Genomic DNA, 21,431 nt, shown 5'->3' on the forward strand with positions numbered 1-21,431 from the left:
CTTTTCTTCTTTTCAGCTTCGCACTATAGTTTCCTCCCTTCCCTAACCTTACGTGCTTTTTCCTCTTGGTCGGCTTTCTCTTTAACCTTCCGTACCGCCTCCTGTACAGAGTTCCATGCATCTACAAGCTGATCATTATTCTCGACATGCCTATAAATGGTTTTGCATAGCTCAAGTTTTGTTATTTTGCTCTGTAATTGTACTGACAGTTGCTCGCATAACAACAGCAAGTCCTATTTCAATTTCATTAGGTCCATGACCTCTCTTTCTCAGCTTTGGCTCTGCTGTCTCAAAAAATGTTGTGAGAGTAACCCCTCTCAATTGGCAAACACTCGATTCTCAGAGATTCAAGATTGTTTTCTCCAAATGGGAAGTCTGGCGAATCCCATAGGAAAAACCGAAAGGTCACCCGTAGAGAAAGCACGATGTCACACGGTCCATCCCAGCTGCTGCCAACCAGTGTTGGAGACGGGGCTTCAATGCCGCCGCTGCCACCAGTGTTGGGGATGGAGGGGCCCTTGAGTAGGCTGACTCGTTCAGCCCTGCAGGTCCCTGGCTCTGAAAGACATTATCGTACTCCGTTGATAGGGAAACTGTACAGTAGGTTTACAGTTGAATCCCACTGCAACGAAATCGACGGGACACGCGAGAAATTTCGTTGTCGCGAAATTTCGCTGTCGAGAAATTAACTAAAAATGCAAGGCAATAACTCCAGCAAAACATAGTTTTATTGCCAGAAATCTGTGAGCTTAGCCTGCTTGCGTTTCACTGCCAGCAGCGGCGTCACGTGGCTCTCGCACTCTGTTAATAGCGACATCGCAGCGTCGTCATCGTGTGTGCCAAGGAATTTTATAACGTCGAAGGCATCCAGTACCTGCGATGAGGCTGCCGGGGCAGGTAAATCTTGAGCGGAGTCATCTTCATGATTGAACGGCTCTTCCGGCTCGCGAACAATTTTGATGATGTCTTCATCGCTTCGTTCCTCATGGACAATCATGTCAGCGTCGAGGAAATCGTCCAGCACTATGCTATGTCAGCAGGGACGTTTCCAGCTTCCTGGAGCGATTTCCAAGTAACGTCAATCCCCGTAGTCGATGACGATGGTACACTTTCCGCGGCTGCAGTCGTGCTAGTCGCCTTGCTGTCGACAAACCCGGCGTGCTTGAAGCAGTTGCGGATCACGCTGCACCGTGTTGCTCTCTATGCCACAGCCACCATTTCTAAAGCCATGAAAAGATAGACTTTCATCTCCCTACCAGTGTCGGTGTTCAGGAGAAGCCGCTGGATCAACCTCTCCCAGTAGGAAGACTTCATGCTCCCTATGATGCTTTGGTCCAGGGGTTGAATGACTGAGGTACAGTTCGGCGGGAAGAACTTCAGCTCCACACTTGACAGCTTGACGTCGTCAATGCGGTGCATTGAACAATTGTCCAAGAGCAAACAAACCTTTCGATTTTGTCTGCTCATGTCACGGTCAAGTGCCACCACCCAGTCAGCAAAAATGGCACGGGTCATCCATGACCGGCTGTTTGCCACGTACTTGACAGGTAGGCTCCTGTTCCTCTTGAATCAGTGCGGTTTTGCACTTTTGCTAATAACTAACGGGAGGCGTTTGTCAGACCCATCCACGTTTGTGCACAGCAGCACAGTCACTCGTTTCTTGCTATGTTTGCCTCCATGGCAACGCTGCCCTTTAAAATAAAGCGTCTTTGCTGGCAGCATCTCATAGAAGAGGCCCGTCTAAGTCTGCGTTATAAATATCAGACGGAGCGTAACTGCTCATTATGTCAGTCATGTTGTCCGCCGCCCATGCTGATGCGCCGTCAACGTCCGCAGATGCCGATTCACCGCACAAAACCTTGCCGAAGATGTTATGCCTTTCTTTAAAGCGATTCAGCCATCCTATGCTTGCCTTAAAGTTGTTCAGCCCTAGCAAACAAGCATAATTTAGGGCCTTCTGCTGTACAATTTTACCGCTCAGGGTCATGTTTGTTGCTCGCGTATCGACGAGCCAAGCATGGACAGCCTTGTCGAGCTCTTCACACATTGGTTGCGTTACTTTCTTGTGCTGCGCTGAAGTGCCCGATGAAAAGTGCCTTCCTAATGCTGTCCTTATTCTTCAGAATCATCGGTAGCGAACTCGGTGTGATGCCAAAATCTGTGGAAATAATTGCCTTCTTCTTCCCGCTTTCCGCTTCGGCGGTAATTCTATCTTTTTCTTCTAGCGAAATAAACTTTCGCTTCTTTGTTGGCGGTGACATGGCAGAGGCGATCGACGAGATCAGACTGCAGCGAGAGATAGACAATCAACACACACCGACACACGAGAAAATGGCGGCAAGGGCTGCGGAGAAGGCGGGTAGGGGGCTGGCGACTGGATTTGGATTCGTCTTTGGCCCTCGTACGGCCGGCGGCCTTCGCACGGTGCCAACAAGTCCCCTCGCTTCTTCCCTATGATGAATAAACGACTCCCAACCAAATTTTTTAATAAAGAATACATGAAAATGTTATAAACATACATTCCGTGCATTATTTAGCTGCTCCAAGCCACTGCTTTAGCAGGGAATAATCTTGTACAGCACCCAACTTTTGAAGAAAGGCGGGCCACTGACCGGTGAAGGCTCGCGAAAAATTCTTAAAAGTGAATGCGTGCTCACAAAGTAATTCGTCTTCGAGGGAATTTTAACACATTAACTCCTATGGGGATTTCGCGGGGAATGAAAAATACTTCGTTGTGGCGAAAATTTCGTTGAAGCGGCATTCGTTGTGCCGGGATTCAACTGTATCTACATTTTTACAAGCATGAGGATCAAAAGTGGGGATCTATTTGAATGCACTCGTGGTCGAGTATTATAGCATTCCTCTTCCCTAAATTCCCCAGGCTGAGGACGCCCTCTCCAGGGTGTGAGTGGCCTGAAAATTTCACTTGTTCGCACTAACTCACACCACCGCACATACGGACATGACCCCGTCACAGGTTGAGCCTGGGAGAGAAGAGGCTGTCGTCGGAGTAATGTCCTCTGGCCAGCTGAAGGTTCCCATGCACTGCTGACACCTGTTTTTTATCAGATGACAGGTGATGAGCAAGGCCAGAACGCAATGTCGGGAAGAGGGGCGAAAGTGGTCCATTGTCCTTAGAGATGCTTGCAGTGGTTGGGGACGATGATCGCCAGCCCACCACGATGCTTGGCACGCCGCAGAGCCACCGGAAACGAGGCCCTTTTGTTCCCCGACATAGTCACTGCAAATGGGGAAGATAACGGCTGCTCGCTCGTCACAGCGGCTTTGGAGACTTCAGAAAGGGGCCCTGTTATGCTCAGGCTTCAGGCCTCCGCTCTTTCGGGCCACACACTCCGACCGGGCAAAGCTCGGTAATTGGAACCAGCTGACACCTGGGTCCATTCCGCGTGGTTCTTGGCAGCAGGCCTGGGAGCGATCACCATCGAGTTGCTTGGAGCCCGCCGTAGAAACAGAAGCGTTGGCTGTCAACAGGCAAGACTTGCTGTCGCCGTTGCTAAACCAGACTGGCTGTCGCCGTTCCTGGCAGTAGTGAATAGGTTCTATGGCTGAAGAAGGGGCGTGGTCTTCTGTAACATCATCATAATCAAAAATCTGCTGGTGCATTTCGTAAAATATCTTGGCAATAAATTCTGAAGACCCTAAAGCACCAAATAAAACCACTCTCATCATATACAAATCAAGCGCACTACATAAAATACAACATGAGCGGTAAAACGAAACACGTGCAAGCACGCACTGGTGTCCCGGGCTTCCGAGAGGAAGTCTCGAAATTGAATCTGAAATCCGACCATAACCCGCCGCGGTGACTCAGTGGTTAGGGCGCTCGACTACTGATCCAGAGTACCCGGGTTTGAACCCGACCGCGGCGGCTGCGTTTTTATGGAGGAAAAACGCTAAGGCGCCCGTGTGCTGTGCGATTTCAGTGCACGCCTGGCACAACAACTAGTCTATGCTAGAGTTCTAACAAGGGTGTACTTTGTCTTCCATGACTTCATAAACGTTAAAGATCCCCAGGTGGTCGAAATTATTCCGGAGCCCTCCACTACGGCACCTCGTTCTTCATTTCTTCTTTCACTCCCTCCTTTATCCCTTCCCTTATGGTGCACGGTTCAGGTGTCCAAGGATATATGAGACAGATACTGCGCCATTTCCTTTCCTTTCCCTAAAAACCAATTATTATGTAACCCGACCATTCCACATGGTTGTCTAACTCAGCACTACTACCCTAAAGAAAAAGAAAAAGACATCATAAGGAACCGACAAAAATGCTGCCTATCCTTTCACCTTTGAGGAGGGCGCGGGGAAACAGATGCCATGATCTGTGACTGGTGGACTACGTACGTCCGGTCAAAGTTTCATTTTTCACGTCACCTACTTGTGTTACAAAAGGAAAAAACAAAACTGAAACCAAAGAAATGGTGTTGTAGAAGCAAACTAGATAGCGCAGCTTGTCTAGGAGCACTGTCTTGAATTTTTGGTGGCAGGTACAAAATGTCGGTCATATATGGCCAGTGGCCTATGGCGCGGTAAGGAAAGGGTTTTGCACATGTGGCACATATGGTGCGCACATATGGAGCGTTGCCTCAAAAATAATGTTGACATATCCGCTGCTTCTGTATTTTAATCTGCAATGCGCTTCTAGTACAATATTTCTAGTACAATGAGCCCTGTTCTATGTTCTAATCTGCCATCTGGGCTTATTTTGGGGGCCCTCAGCTGTTGTTGGTGTGAAGAGTTTGAGATTGCATTATAAGCATAATAACATTTCATTTAAATTCTCCTGAGTTCTCAGCCTCCCTTCTTGCATTATGCCTATTCATGCAAACAAGTTAAAATAGTAAATTTTTCATCACACTGTCGTTTCTGCTGATGTCAATAACAACAGTGGCATCAAAAAAGAAAATGTGACTTCTAACACGTAATTCGGCAGAAAAAAAAGCTTAAATTCACAATTTTTTGTGGAATTGTGGGCACTTAGGAACCTTAGATATGGTCCATTGTTCTGACTGGGTGTACAAGATCAGTAGTTGCCTTGTTCACATTAGACTTAGTTTCCTCATCATGCGCACATTTTCACAACTTTCTAGGCAAAGCAGCAAAATAGCAGTGAAAGCATATAAAATCTTCCATTCTTGGGTGCTCTGCTCCGCAGGAAGTGTGGCACCACTACCCCTTACTGCTCAGTTTTTATACTATGTGGAGTCTGAGCAACATCTGTCACCAGCACACAGTTGACATAAACTGTAGAACTGCAGATTGGGCTAGTTGGTGTTGATGCAAAGTGATGGTTCAACAGCACACACACAGACCAAGTAAGAGACGAGACACACAAACCAGCGCTGAACTTACAACTGACTTTTTATTAGGAAGAAGCACGTCATATATACACACACACGTAAAAAACAGCGCACATGCGCAGTGTCAACAAGACTCATAGTGCTAGTACAAGGTAAAAACCGCTTTAAAAGCACATGTGCATCAGCAGAACTGCTACCCACTATGTAGCATATTGATTTCTCGAAGCGATAATGTAACAGATGGCGTACTCACGCACCCTTTACTTTTTGTGATAATATGAAACACCTCAGCTACTTCTCTAGTGCGCTGGTCAGAATGAGTGAACAAGACATCAGTATCATAAAAAAAAAAAAAACGGGACTTCATATGTGAACCTCATGTGTGATTACCTGGTGCTGGCTAGGTCCGTGAATCCCGAATTTGTGTCAAATGTTCTTGATGTTTTTGCACGTAATGGGTCGGGGTTGAGGTTCACACATGAAGTCCCTCAAGAAAGAGTCTTGCAATTCCTTAATTTAAAATTCTCTTTCGAACCCAACCATGTCTGTTGGCAGTATTCCCCTAGGAGTGAAAAGCCCCCTTTGAATTACAGGCCCTTTCATTCAAAGCTTGTAAAAAGTGGCATCCATACTGGATGCTTCGGCATGGCAGTAAAGAAATCTTATCATAAAATGATGCCCAGTCTCTTAGCCCAGGCAGACAGATGTAGGGAAGCTGGTTTCCCGGACTCAGTTCTCGTTTCGAGTGCAGACAAATTCCTCCGTGTGCTGAAATCGTCTGCAAGTACCTTGGGGCTGGAAAAGGGTTCGGAAGAAGGGAGAAGAAAGGTACAGTCGAACCTCGTTATAACGAAGTAGCATAGGGACCGTAAATTAGTTCGTTATATCCGATATTCGTTGTAACAGTATACATAAATATCGGCTCTGACAAATCCGCAGTTTGTCTCGCGCGAATATTCTAAATACTAAAATGCATTATTCTGGGCTTCGAACCCACTATAAACGAGGTAATCCTTACCTGTCTCCTCGTGGTTTGTGGAATATAAAACAAGGAGCGTAGTATGGGAAAGTCAAATTACAAAACAACGAAGCTCGACAAAACAGGTCTGCGTTCGTTTATTTGAAGAAAGATGTGATCTTCGTCTGGTGGCTTTTCACAGCACTGAGCAGAATAAAGTTTTCCACTGTGTCCATGCACAAGAGGGCCTTTTCTACTTGAGCAGTTTTGGTCGTCGGCAGTTTTTCCAAATAGCCTTTCAACCTCCTGGCCATGTCCACGGCGTCCGCACTGCTTATTGGTGCTTCATCTTGTTCGCTGCCACCTTCGCTATCGCTGCTGCTGTTATCCTCGGGTACCACGACGCGATCCACAATTTCTTGATCCGTCAGCTCAGGCGCCACGGCCAAGTTATCATCGGCCGAAACGAAATCGTCAAATGCGATGCCTGGGATTGCCAGTCGATCCCAAGTTTTGTCCAGCTCTACCAGGTTTTCATCAGGCTGAACTTCGTCTTCGGCGGCAGGCAAAACAAAACCGGCATCTGCGAAACAGTTCCTTATTGTTGACTGCCTCACCTCATTCCATGATCCATACAACATTTCAAGCGTCGTCTTGATGTTGATAGTTGTTGATCTGCGTCGATCGATATCGAAGACCAGTTGCATCACCAAACGCTTCCGGTAATTGCACTTGAGCGAACGGATAATGCCCTTGTCCAACGGTTGCAAAGCAGAAGTTGCGTTTGGTGGCAGAAACGTCAAACGAACTGCCTTCAGCACGATCGAGACTTTGTGCGCCGAACAGTTGTCCAAGAGCAACAGGACCTTCCTGTGCTGCCTCTCCATGTCCTCGTCGAAATGTCTGAGCCAGTCTTCGAAAAGCTTGGACGTCATCCAGGCTTTTTTGTTAGACAAGTATGCAACCTGCAAATTACGGACGCCTTTCAGGCACCTCGGACGTGCAGACTTGCCGATGACAGTGAGTCGTCTTTTGTCTGAGCCATCCATGTTCACGGCAACGACAACCGTCACCCGGTCTTTGTTCTTTTTTCCTCCATGGCAGGTATCGTTCTTTACGGCCAGTGACCGCTCTGGCAACAACTTGAAAAACACGCCGGTTTCGTCAACGTTGTACACGTTGCGCTCGTCGTATTCCTGGAGCAGAGGCCGAAAGTTCTCTAGCCACTTTTCACATGTCTCCACGTCGACAGCAGCCCCTTCGCCAGACAACGTGTGGCACGCGATCTCGTGTCTGTCTTTAAAACGTTGCAGCCAACCGCTGCTTGCATGGAAATCGTCATGCCCTAGTGCGCAGGCCAGGCTGACGGCCTTCGTTTGAAGAAGTGCTCCCGATACTGGCACGTTTCGTGCCCTCACGTCTTTAAACCAGGAAAGCAAAGCCGCTTCCACGTCCGGGTGATGGCAAGGCCTAACTCGTTTACGGTCAGCTTTTATAGCGTCCTCGGTGTTGCCCTCAATCTTCTTTCTTGCGGCCAAAATGGTAGATAAGGTACTTGGGGGAACACTGAACTCCGCAGCAACATCCTTTTTCTTGCGGCCACTGTCCACAGCTCTCAATATTTGCAGTTTTGTCTCGAGTGAGACCGCCTTCCGCTTCGTTGCCATTTCGACCCGGCGCTGCACTGCGACGATACCTCAAGGCAAGCTCTCTACGCAATGCCGGCTCGCTGCTCGCCACCACCGCCTGGCAATTGCCAGTGTTGCTGCGCTTGCCTTCACCGCTTGACAAGTGGCGCTGCCCTTCGGCCCTTTGTCGTCATAACTTTCAGAGTTAGTTTTTGCGCTCTGTTCATAGGTGGCGTGACCAGTCAAACGCACAATTTATGTGCCAGGCCGCCAAACTTTCTGCAACCTTTTCAAACGATCAAAGAAAAAGTGTGCCTGTGAATTGGCTCCCAATATTTATTTTCCTTTTTTATGCTACCTTTAGCGTTTTGAGCCTCGCGTAAACCTAATATTTCTTCGTTACAGCCGATATTGCGGTGCATCTCGCGTTTTCGGTTTCGTTATAAAAGAATAAATGTCGTAAAAATGAAGCATGACCAACCAAAGTTCGAATTTAGTTCGCTATAACCGATAATTCGCTATATCAGTGTTCGTTATAACGAGGTTCAACTGTAGTACCGTAAAAACCGGAATATAGATCGAACTTTTTTTCAAAAAACCATGGTGAAAAGTCGTCCCCCGTCTTATATACCGGTCATTGGCGGAAAAAATACGGTAGTCTTGCAACAATGGGTGGCTGAAGTCAACAGTACAGTGTACTAGTCAACAGCCTCCATCACCATCGCCATCAGCAGCAGTGCTGCCATTTTGCGTTTTAGTAGATGCAAAGCGGAAGCTAACGGCAATTTACCGTCGCCTTCAAGAAAAACACGATTGAGTACGAGGAAGTTCACGGGAACCTGGCGGTACAGCGCGAATTTGGAGTATCCGAAAAGAGCATTCAGTACTGGCGGAGGCAGAAGCTGCGTATTACAACTTGCAGCAACCAGAAGAAAACATTTCGTGGGCAGACCGTAGTGTATCGAGAATAGGAAGGAAACGTTGCGCTGCGAGCAAGATCGCTGCCTGTGACTGCCGAATGCATCCGCGTGAAAGCGGCAGAGATCGCACGTGCCTCTAGACTCACGAGGGCGCAATTCAAAGGCTCGCCATCCTGGTTGCGGCGATTCATGAAGAGGAGGGCTTTGCTCTACGGCGCCGTACTTGCCTGTGCCAGAAACAAACACGCGGGCCGATTGGTGCGCGATATTGTTAAAAAATTTGCCGGGTGTACATACAAGTAGCATTTAAATGAAATTAAATACTGTCACCATTGTCCAATCTCTCGAGTTGCATTTGTTTCAAAGTAAGGATGTCTTTCGGTACTTTTCCCATTGAAAAAAGATCTTTTTCATTTTTAGAATTGGTTAGTTAGGGGGTCGACCTTTATTCCGGTCCGACCTATAGTCCGGTTTTTACGGTAGTTATGCCATATGTCCACACGCTGTCGCACCAGATTAAAAGAGGGGGGAGCAAGCATAGGGTAAAGGTTCTGTACCCTGCACCTAACAAGCTAGAAAGAGTGGGGGCGGCAGTTCAAAGAAAGCATGTAGGGCGCAGAAGAAATGCTTGCAACATAAATCATGAAAATAGATATGTTCTCTGTAAGACTAGCGTAGTATATCAAATCCGCCTGTCCTGTGGCCTTACCTACATAGGCCAGACTGGCCGCTGCATTAACGTGCGGCTCATGAAGCACACTAATTCTTTAAGAAAGAAAGAAACTAACCTAGCTAAGCATTGTTTCATGTGCAAATGTACGCCATTTTTTTATGATACTGATGTCTTGCTCGCTCATTCTGACCAGTGCACTAGAGAAGTAGCTGAGGCGTTTCATATTATCAGAAAAAGTAAAGGGTGCGTGAGTACGCCATCTGTTACATTATCGCTTCGAGAAATCAATATGCTACATAGTGGGTAGCGGTTCTGCAGATACACACATGCTTTTAAAGCGGTTTTTACCTTGTACTAACACTAGGAGTCTTGTTGACACTGCGCATGTGCGCTGTTTTTTACGTGTGTGTGTATATATGACGTGCTTCTTCCTAATAAAAAGTCAGTTGTAAGTTCAGCGCTGGTTTGTGTGTCTCGTCTTCTACTTGGTCTGTGTGTGTTTGCGCTGTTGAACTACCACTATGCACAGTTGACATGTTTGCCCAGGGTTCAATGCACTGCAGCTGGCGTTGTAGGCACCTGGCCTTCGGACACCACCACCCAGTCAAAATGAGGGCTCAAAATAGTTAAAGGCAGGGGACTATGCCAGGACGAGGGTTCAGCCTGTCTGTTATGGTGAAGCTCAACAATGCTTGTCTGATGTGGAGAGTCTGGCAACTTGCATTTCATTTGAGTGCATGGGAAGGAGGTCACAGCAGGTTGTTTATATCATTTGTCGCTGCATTCCACTGTGTGAAGTGGCACAAGATACATTACCGCAATTATCTACCATTACTAATCCATGGTGGATTTCATTACTGTAGTACAGTAGACAGTAGGCTGAGAGCCGCCGCGGGGGCTGAGTGGTTATGGCGCTCAGCTGCCGGCCCGAAAGACGCGGGTTCGATCCCGGCCGCGGCGGTCGAATTTCGCCTCTGCGAAATTCTAGAGGCCCGTGTGCTGTGTGATGTCAGTGCCCATAAAAGAACCCCAGGTGGTCGAAATTTCCGGAGACCTTCACTACGGTGTCCGTCATAGCCCGAGTCGTTTTGGGATGTTAAATCCCCATAAACCAGTACAGTAGACTGTCATTAATGCAACAAAATCAGGGGACTAGGTTTTTGTTTGAGTTAGCAGGAATGCACTTTAATATGATTCAGTACTAAATATGGTTTGTTTTATAGGTATATTTATGCATACAAAAAGTATTTTGGAACCTTGTCAGTGCAACTTTTGCTGCAAATAAGCACAACATATAATATGGGTGGAAGGCACTGATATGTTTCCTCAACCGGTAGTCTCCGACTGGTTGTGTGGTTGAAAAAATTTCAATAATACACTGGTTTATAATACGCTAGTTTTCCAGTAGAGTAAAACCACAATAATTGGGACCTCGAGGGAGTCTAAATTAACATCCGAATTATTTGAAGGTTGAATTTTCGATTAACTACAAAAAAAACTTTTAAAAGTTTTGCACTGCAGCAAGTTTAATTGATAAAAAACAATGCCTTTGAGTGAAAGTTGCATGGCAGTGACTGTTTTTTGCAATTCCGTCATGCTGTATTGCTTGTTAACTCTCAGGAATATCAAAGCAGAACTGCTCCAAAGTAATAAGGCCTTCCATAGCCTCCTCACATGCAAAGATGGCTTCACCATAAAAACAATTAGCAACTCGTGATAAGCGCGCATTTTTGGTGCACAGGAACAACCACAAGGACAGAAGTGAGGGTAACGCACATTTGCACCTGAATTGCAAGATGCCTTCTAAAACGAACAAAGACTAGCAATCCACCAATCAGAGTACGAAACAGCATAGCTGGGCCTGGCTCGCTAATGTGCGGCCAATAGCCACTGTTGCCCCAGGCTGGTACATAGTGACAGGGCACCTCTGATTGCTTGGAGTGTTGAACGGATGTCAACACGGCCCCCCTTCAGATCATGTCTGTCTTAACCGTTTGGAGGGGCCGAATTTTCCCCTTATGCAGCACCGCAAACGTGATGTATCCGACCTCGGCCACCGCTCTTTCGTGTGCTCTGAGTATTGGACTAAGACAGAAAGTTTGAATTATGTGAATTTAAGAGAAATTGTGGTACATATTAGGAGGCTTTAAAATGCATGGAAAATACACCCGGCCAGCCAAAATTTTGATATTTGTTTGAATTAACTGAAAGTACGAATTATCAGAGCTTGGGTTATCGCGAGGCTGTAGTGTCGGGGGCGTAATTCAGCAGTGTGTGGTTCTGCTTCGTGGTGTCTCCTCCTGCTTGAGCAGCCCATGGTTTCTTTTTTTCTTTCTTCTTTTTGAATGAAGCCTCACAAATTGTGCTTTTGTAGCCAGTGTATGTTTTGTAAAACGAAATTCTTTCATGTATTACAGCATGTGTCTTTGTTTTCTTTTGCAGTGTCTACAACCGTGTCACCCAAGCCACCTGCTAGCCCTGTGTAGTGAGTAGCACCCACCTGTCTCTTAGTCCGTTTTTGCCTTGGACAGCTATTCCATGAATTGCTGTACTTTATTTTTTTATGTGTTCATAGGCACGTGTTACCCTTATGTTTGAAAAAAATCTAGCTCAGCATGCACAAGTGTTGCATTGCAGGTGGATTTTATGTTGTGCTGACCAGGTTTAACTCTTTCCTGACTGAACACAGGAAAAATATGTTTTTTGTAGCTTTTGTTTATTTTTCTGGGAAGCTATGATGCAAGTCTGTACATACTGTTCCTGGATTCATCTGAAATAATTCAAGCTCTAGAATGGAGGCTTGGTTTTTTTAGTGGGAAATATTTAATCAAACAATATTTTTTGTAGGGTGAACGTATGCCTATAAAGCAGGGACAGAATAAAAATTTTAAATACACAAGATATTCTTCCCATTAACATCAGATGGCTTTCCAAGAATCGGAACTCCAAATACAAACATTTTTTACCTCTCAAAGACGTGCAAACTTTTTGCCTTCCCTTAGGGTGAGGAAGTAACAATGATAGCTGTACCACATTCTCATGGATGGATGGACTTTATTGGTATTCCCTTTGAATCAAGGCAATGGCTAGCACAGCTTTGCCTTGCAAATTTGTGCCGATTTTATTTTTTTCATGCTTCTTTTCTCAATTCTCAGTCTTATTCTGTTTTTTTTCTCACCTCGATGAGAACCGCCTGAGTCTGTGACAAGAGGTGGCACATTCTCAAGAGCCCACACTCCCCATCCCTCATGTACCTTATGGCTCAGGCCTGCCTGGATAGCATCATCTTTGGCCAGTGGTAGACACTGAAGTTCCTGGCTCTGATATGCTCCAATAACACCAAGGGAAATGCTGTTCAGCTGGGAGAAAGTCCTTCATGTGGCCGTAGTAACGCCACCTTTGCGTCAAATACGACAAGCTGCGGGAATAGATAAGCAGTGCCATCCTCATAAAAATCGGTAAAATTGTGCCAATCTGCTTCAGACTCACTGCTTTCGAATTAGGCGGCGCTGTGCACTGACTATTCAGACAGACATAACCTTAGTTGTCACTGCCATTTCAGAATGTTAAGGTCCATTAGAGTGCACTTAAAACGAACATGGCTGTCAAATGGCATTCGTTCCTTATGTCCCGAAGTTTGCAGCAAATGGACTCTTAAAAACAAAGATAGCCAAGCTGACTTCCATGGTGTACTTTTTATGCCATATGCACAAGCCATGTTTGGCTTGATGAACTTTTGGCACACATTTTAGAGTAGCTGCCAGTTTCTCTCTCGCTTACAGAACATGAGCAGCATACGCATCGATATGGAAGCTGATTGACGTCCATGGGCTTGAGTGTTTAGAATCTACCTCTTGTCAAGAGTGATTCCGACTGACCAGTAGATTACGCCTAGCTTGAGTCGAACGATTGCAGGTTGAATTTAATTGTGACGCAAATATAATTTGGTGGTGTAATTAGCATGCACAGATATGGCGATTTTCTCATCAATTGAACCCGACTATATCGAACTCGTTTATATCGAATTACCCCGTATATCGAACAATTTCTGAACACCGTAATGTTACATTGAGAACATATAGGAAAAAGTACAGTTAAATCGAACAAAAATAGCAGCCGCACGCGATATATCGAACTTCAACACCGCAAAATTTCCCCAGAAGTTGGCTTTCTTGCGTGGCAGCCGGGCCAGCTGCCGGCACCCCCCTCCCAAAGTGGTTTAGTCCAACTGCGTGTGTGTGGCGCGGCTCTCCCTCCCTCAGACAGCCACCCCCTAGAAAAAGTGGTTCAACCCATCTCTCGCTCTGTCACAGCCACGTGGCACGTGCGCCTGCACACAGTTCAGTTGCAAGTCGCGTCCTCGGAATGTAGTGCTCGTCCGCTCTGTTTAACAAGATTGCTGTCGTGAAACGGCAGAACTTGACAATATCCGCAAAGATAGAGATTATCAAAAGAGTTCAACGTGGAGAAAAGAAGTCGGATGTTGCCGCAGCATACAGCATCCCAAGAAGCACACCGAGTACGGTCTTGAAAAATAAGGCCGACATTAGGGCTAAGGCGGACATGAGGCCTGGTGCTACCGGCGTCCGCCTTGTACGCACGGCTGCATATGAAGACGTGGAGGCAGCAGTGTACAAGCGGTTCCTTGATGTCAGGTCACGGAACATCCCTGTTTCTGGCCCATAATTGAGCAGAAAGCGAAGGATCTCGCTTTCATGCTGAACAGACCCGACTTCAAAGGCGGTTCAGGTTGGCTGCAGCACTTCAAAAAGCGCCACAGCATTGTCGGCCGGGCTGTCACCGGTGAAAGCCGCGCGGTGGACGTCAGCAGCGTGCAGAAATGGATTGACGGAAATTGGAGTGACATCACGGCAAGGTATCATCCCCGCGATATATTTAATGCCGATGAGAAAGCCTTGTTCTGGCAAATGCTGCCCAACAAAACGCTGGCGTGTCGTGATAAGTTCCACGGCAGAAAAGTTAACAAAGCCCGAATATCGGTGCTGCTCGCCACCAACGTCGATGGATCGAGCAAGCTTCGACCACTTGTGATTGGCAAGAGCAAATCGCTGCGGTGCCTGAAGAATGCACTCTCTTCCAGTGACCTATGTGTCCAACGAAAAAGCTTGGATGACAAGCGAAGTGGCTGAAGTCCTGGGACAACGACCTGGTAAGCAAATGCAGAAAGGTCTGCTTACTCGTTGATAAATGGTCTGCTCACCATTGTAAGGTCAGCGTCAGCAACATAGAGCTTCGCTTCCTGCCACCGAACACAACGTCGGTGCTGCAGCCTTTGGATCAAGGTGTCATTCGTGCACTGAAAGCAGGCTACAGAAAGCGCCTTGTGCTATTATTGCAAAATCTCCGCACTGGTCGGGAGTTGAAAATTGACCTCCTGGGCGCAATAACGGTGTTGAATGCATTGTGGAAAGACGCCAAAAAAGAAACAATTCGAAACTGTTTCCATCACTGTGGACTCTCTGCTTCCGGCGAGGCTGGCGCTAGCTCAACTGAAAGTTGCCATGAACCCCTCGACATCGATGAACCACTTGAGGAACTTGACGATTTGTTCGCACAGCTGTCAGAGTTCCCAGGTGCCGTTTGTGATGGGACTGCAGCTACAGACTTTATCTTTGTTGACGACGATGTTGCGACTAGCGGAAAGCTCGCTGACAAAGATATTGTTGCCGATCTGGCTAGGCATCTCGCCGGCGACGGTAACTGCGAGGGCCCAACGAGTTCCACTCCACCCACGTGTTCTGAAGCACTTCATGCGCTGAGCGTAGTTCGTCACCACTGCGCGTTCATAGAAGGCTGTGGACTCAGCTTTTCCCAGTCACTGGACAACATTGAAAAGTGCATGCTAAACAATTCTTTGAAAGCGAAAAAGCAGAAGACGATCGGCTACTATTTCTCGCGCTACTATGCACGCCATACATGTCTTTAGGAATTAAAAAACACTTCTTGATGAGGTACGTTTTGTACATTCTCAATTTCTTTAAACGTTCTATATCAAATTACATGATATATTGAACTAATTTCGGTTTTTTTGCTAGTTCGATATATGCGGGTTTGACTGTATACGTCTCATCGTTTCTGCCAGAATATCGTCTTTGCTGAGCGCTTACGAGCGCCAGCTTATGAAATGAGCCTACATCGATATGACGCACAGGTACATGGTGGTGACGTGTAGACAATGTTTCGCTCAGTGCAGTCAAATTTTTGTACTGTGTAAATGGCAGTTCGTACTCTTGTAAAGCCTCTTAGTGAAAATTTCACAGGCAGCTTGGCCAGCAGCGAAAATGTCTACGAGGTGTGATCCGCCCGTTCACTTTAGATTAAGAGCCATGCAGTTGCGCTAGTTGGGCAGCAAGGTTTTTTAGCTATGTAGCGCTCCATCTGAATTCAAGAAATTCTTGATTGGTGCGTACAGCTCGGGCAATATGTAGTGTAGTGGTACTGGCGAACGCGCTGCAATCCAGAATGACATCATATCACTTCCTACAGTTCGGTTTAGGTGCGGTCAGATATTTTATTGCCCACTCGAAAATACAATGCATATTTCTCTGTTTTAAGAGTTGGGTTGGGGGGGATAATTATAGGGAAGAAGAAGTGTTGATAGTGCATTAGTATCACTCCACTCCACACCCGTCCCACAAGATTCACACCTAACTTAGTATCACTCCACTCCACACCCGTCCCACAAGATTCACACCTAACTTGGATAGTCCTGCAGTGATCTCAAAGTGTCTGCAAGACAGGGCATGCTGGGCTCGCATGGAAGATTTTTTCCTTTCTGTTGCATGCGTGTAATGCCCATCATTTTCATGTTGTACGCAGAAAACTTGTGACGCTCATGTAGGTTTGCAATGAAGATCATGGCTGCGAGACGTGTTCCGCACGCAGTCTTCTGGTGCCTGTGTCATCGTTGCAAGCAAGCACCACGTCCAGGGATGGTCGTTCTATCCGAGACTCAGTGCGAAAGCTATGAAGCACTTTTTAACTGCCGCATTGATCTCATTCACACTAGGCCAGTGTTTGTTATAAATGGACGCAATTGCTTGCAGTTGCTGTGTTTGCACCTCGCCGTACGTTTCAGTTGTGCAACACAGTGACTTCGGCGTTCCACCATTTGTTTTAAAAAATGAAGTGCCATCCATACTTCAGGGTTAGTTGAGGCTTTGTGCACACTGCGGGCAGAATTTTCAAAGGTGATGCTTCAACCAGCACATTTGATCAAGACGGCACAGCTCACAAGGATATGGAGGAGACAGAGTCTGATCAATTACCTTTGAGTGAAGCAAGCACAAATATGCAAGAAAACATGACAGAACTGGCTGACATAAATGAATAACCAGAGAGGTTTTAATGTAGAGAAGATTTTGTAATACCTGTTAGGTTTTGTAAAGAAAAGTGGCGAGTCACGCATTAGCATATTGAGTCACGCATTAGCATATTAACATATGCTCGCAAGTTTGTACGCAGAGCATGTGCTCTTCAAATTGTGAAAGATTTCTCAAGGTGTCTCATCTTCAGTGATACAGCATAAAATTTGAAATCCAAGACCTGTGAGGTGCGACTCTGTCAATAATGACAAACTTAATTGTATATAGCACATCTCTACATAACACTCGAACTTTTCTAGCATTGTTTGCCAACCTAAGAGTTAAGGGAACATAAAGCTACATGCTCCAGAGTGCTTCTAAATCAGTGTTTTAATGCTGCAAAGTGCTCCAGACTGCTCCTAAATCGACGTTCCTCCACTCCGAAATGCTCCAGATTGGACATTTTAGTGCTCCAAAAATTCCTCCAAATTGCATTTTACCACCGCTATCACTGCCATTGCTTTGAAATCAAGTGAACCCTTGGGACGAGCAGGCGTTGAATGACTTACATGCATTCGTCAAAGCACCTTCAATATGCGGTGATGCACAAGTTGCTTGAATGTTGCAAGTTTGTGAAAAGTAATTGTTTTTTGTGAGTACATACATTTTTGCAGATTGAATTGGACACCATATGAATGAGCAGCATGGCATTGCAGGCACCAGTGCAGTGTTTGAAGCCGCTGAAACAACACATAAACAAATAAGTACCTAAAATTAAAGCATACATAAGATCTGCTGTCAACACTTTAACTGATTGTTGCTGTCAAAACTAAGGTACTGTATGATCTCGTGTAAGGACCGCATTTTTTAAAAATTCGGCTGGGAAGTTTGAAGGTGCGGCTCATTCATGAATTACAGAAAGATGTATAACTACATTTTTTTTATTAATTCACCATCATCATCATCAGCCTGCCTACACCCACTGGAGGGCAACGGCCTCTCTCATGTCTCTCCAATTAGCCCTGTCCTTTGCCAGCTGCAGCTGCCGTATCCCTGCAAACTTCTTAATTTCATCCACCCACCTAACTTTCTGCCGCCCCACGCTACGCTTACCTTCTCTTGGAATCCTCTGCGTTACCCTTAAGGACCAGCGGTTTTCTTCCCTTCGCATTATATGCCCTGCCCAAGCCCATTTCTTCCTCATGATTTTGACCAGGATGTCATTAACTCACGTTTGTTGCCTCACCCACTCTGCTCTCTGCTGGTTTCTTAACGCTACACCTATAACTTTTCTTTCCATTGCTCACTGCGTTGTCCTTAACTTAAGCTGAATCCTTTTCGTTAGCCTCCACGTTTCTGCCTCATAGGTGCGTACCGGTAAGATAAAGCTATTGTATACTTTTCTCTTGAGGGATATTGGTAACCTGCCTTTCATGATCTGAGAGAACCTGCCATATGCGCCCCACCCCATTCTTATTCATCTAGTTTATTCCCTCTCATGATCTGGATCAGCAGCCAATACCTGCCCTAAGTATTCCCTTACCACTTCCCTTCCCTTACCAGTATTCCCTTACCACTTCCAGCACCTCACTACCAATTGTGAACTGCTGTTTCCTTGCGAGACTGTTGAACATTAGTTTGGTTTTCTGCATGTTAATTTTAAGACCTACCGCTCTGCTCTGCGTGTCTAACTCATTGATCATGCTTTGCAGCTCATCTCCTGATTGACTTAGCAAGGCAATGTCATCAGCGAATCGCAAATTACTTAAAGGTGCACTAAAGAGGAATCTGAACTCGTCTCTTTACCGCAGGAACTTGATCTACACATTCCGAGCATTCTTAGGAACTTCAAATTATTCTCCTGTGGGGCCGATTTCTCTAATTTCAATCAGATTAAACGTCCCGGTTCCTGCCTTTTTTAAAACTCAACGCTGAAGATAGGAGGAGTCAACCAATGCGTAGAGTGTCTTCTTTCAGCCAGTCCCGTGGTGGCTTTTATTTAGTTTTTTAGGATTCTGTGAATAAACAGTTTCAGCCCCAGACAACATAGCCGTAAATTAGGCCCACAGAAGTAAAAATACGTGTGGACTCTTTGATTTACGTATTACTCCGCCGATGGCAGAGCGGCAAGCTGCCACAGGACTGGCTGAAAGGTACTCCCCGCATTCGTTTACTCCTCCTATCTTCAGCGTTGCGTTTAAAAAAAAACGCGAGAGCCGGGCCGTTTAATCCGATTTAAATTGGGGATATCGGCTGCACAGGACAATAATCACAAGTTTCTAAGAATGCTCAAAACATGTAGATCGAGATGCCGCAATAAAAAGACGAGTTCAGATTCCTCTTTAATGCACTTTTAAGTATTCTTCTTAACTCTTATCCCCAACTGTTCCCAATCCAGGCCTTGGCACGCCTCCTGTAAACAGGCGGTGAATAGCATTGGCGAGATCGTGTCTCCCTGCCTCACATCCTTCCTTATTGGAATTTTATTGCTGACTTTATGAAGGACTATGGTAGCTATGCAGTCGTTATTGATATCTTCCAGTATTTTCACATAAGACTCTTCTACAACCTGATTCCGCAATGCCTGCTTGACCGCTGAGCTTTCCACTGAGTCAAATGCTTTCTCGTAATCAGTGAATGCTATATATAGGGGTTGGTTATATTCTGCACATTATGAAAACCTGCCTGATCATTTGGTTGATTGAAATCTAAGGTTGTCCTGATTCTATTTGCTATTGCCTTAGTAAATACCTTGTAGGCAATGGACAGTAGGCTGATCAGTCTGGAATTTTTCAAGTCCTTGACGTCTCCTTTCTTATGAATTAAGATAATGTGAGCGTTCCTCAAAGCTTCTGGTACGTTCGAGGTCATAAGGCATTGCTTATACAGGGTGGCTAGTTTTTCTAGCACAATCTCCCCTCCATCCTACAAGCGGTCTGCTGTTACCTGATCCTTACCAGCTGCTTTCTCCCTTCGCATTGCTTCTAAGGCTTTCTTTACTTCCTCTTTCGTTACTGGTGGGATGTCCCATTGCTGCGCACTACTGCCTCTCTCATTAACATTGTGATTACATTGGCTACTGTATAGGTTTGTGTTGAATTCTTTGGCTACTTTAACTATCTTATCCATATTGGTAGTGGCATTGCCTTCCTTGTCTCTTAACGCATGCATCTGGTTTTTCCCTATGCCTAGTTTCCTCTTCTCCGCTTTTAGGCTGCCTCCATTTTTCTTCTAGAGCATGCTCAATTTTCTTGCACTTATTTATTAACTTTGATAGCTATGCCAGTTCTGTTCTGTCCAAAGGGTTAGACGGGTGTGGCCCTTACACGAGATTGTATGGTATATTGGTCTGGCTTTGTGATTACACTGCATGCTGTTATCCGAGGTGGGAATATTGGCATAGAGTTATGACACATGCTACAGAGTACAAGATTCGCCGTAATTATGAGTGCATGCCAGGCTGGCACTAGTAGTTGTGAGTGTGAGTAATGACTGTGCAGTGACAGTCTTGTAATGAACTTGCCATATTTACATGAATATCATCATCATCATTTATTAACCGTTAAGGGACATTACATAAGGGGGGGGGGGGAATACAAAGTGTCCGACGGTCATACATATGACAAGGCAAATCAAATAGAGAAAACTAGGCAAAGCAAAAGAGTAACAAATTAATATAGTCAATCAAAGAAAATGTAAAAAAGGAAGCACACAGAAATACACACTACAGTAATACAACGTGTCCAATAATTTGTTTCAACAACAATGTTTTCGGGGGAGTTTGGGAGTTTGTGAAAAAAAAAAAAAAAATGGAGGCACACACAAAAATACAGAAGCAACAGATACATAAGAAAATCTGTTGGGTTGCACAGTCCACATTATGAGAAGATTATGAGAGTGCGTTTAGTGCGTTGGAATTATCATTCCTTTGCTTCTGTATGCTTTCTTCCGGCATAGTGGAAGCCCCACAAAACAGTTAAACTGCCACACCACATTAGGTAGACCATTAGCGCAACCACTTGGAAACCTCTCCAGACACCTTCCAGATGCAAACTAACGCGTGTGTCATCACGGATTTGTGGTGCCCTCTGTGCACAGCTGCACAAACTAGTCCCTGCAGTGTGAGCACAAAGCGAGAGCCTGGCAGTTCAGAGCATGTGATGAGAGGCCAGCGAAGCTAATCTGTTCGCACCGGTGCAGGTTCGAATCCTTTTCGCAGCTATAAGTATGGGAGGCTTTTATCTATTTATTTAAACAGGGTCAAAACGCTACACACCCATCCACAGGCACATATGACAGACACTGGCTTTTCTTCAAGATGGGGTTTCTATTGCTGACGCATTAATTTGCAAGGCAGCACTTCAAGAATGTGCGTGACACCATCGACTGCACCAAAGCCTCCGACGTGTTAAAGTATACTGCCTCTCATGCTGCAGCGGCTGCCATCAATGTCATGCAACCATTGCTTCATGTTTCGTGCTGCCAAATCGTGCATCCTTCACCGTTCTCTTGTTTCCCGTTCCTTAACGGTTAAGGGTTCACATCGCTCGACTCCAAGGTTATCGTTAAGGTGGCTTCTCCTATCAGCTCGTGAGTCTAGTGGTGCTTG

The 21,431-nt window shown here is 45.8% G+C and overlaps 1 protein-coding gene across 32 annotated transcripts in view; it reads left to right on the forward strand.

Moving 5' to 3' along the window:
- Positions 1–21,431, forward strand: part of LOC144115866 (uncharacterized) — a 360,881-nt gene that overhangs the window by 316,543 nt on the left and 22,907 nt on the right. For all 32 annotated transcript variants that reach the window (XM_077650438.1, XM_077650440.1, XM_077650430.1 and 29 more), the window contains one exon: positions 11,940–11,982. In XM_077650438.1, coding sequence (XP_077506564.1) covers positions 11,940–11,982 — 43 coding nt within the window. The remainder of the gene's footprint in view (positions 1–11,939; positions 11,983–21,431) is intronic.

The sequence above is a fragment of the Amblyomma americanum genome, chromosome 1 (genome assembly GCF_052857255.1).
Source record: "Amblyomma americanum isolate KBUSLIRL-KWMA chromosome 1, ASM5285725v1, whole genome shotgun sequence".
Taxonomy (NCBI): Eukaryota; Metazoa; Arthropoda; class Arachnida; order Ixodida; family Ixodidae; genus Amblyomma; species Amblyomma americanum.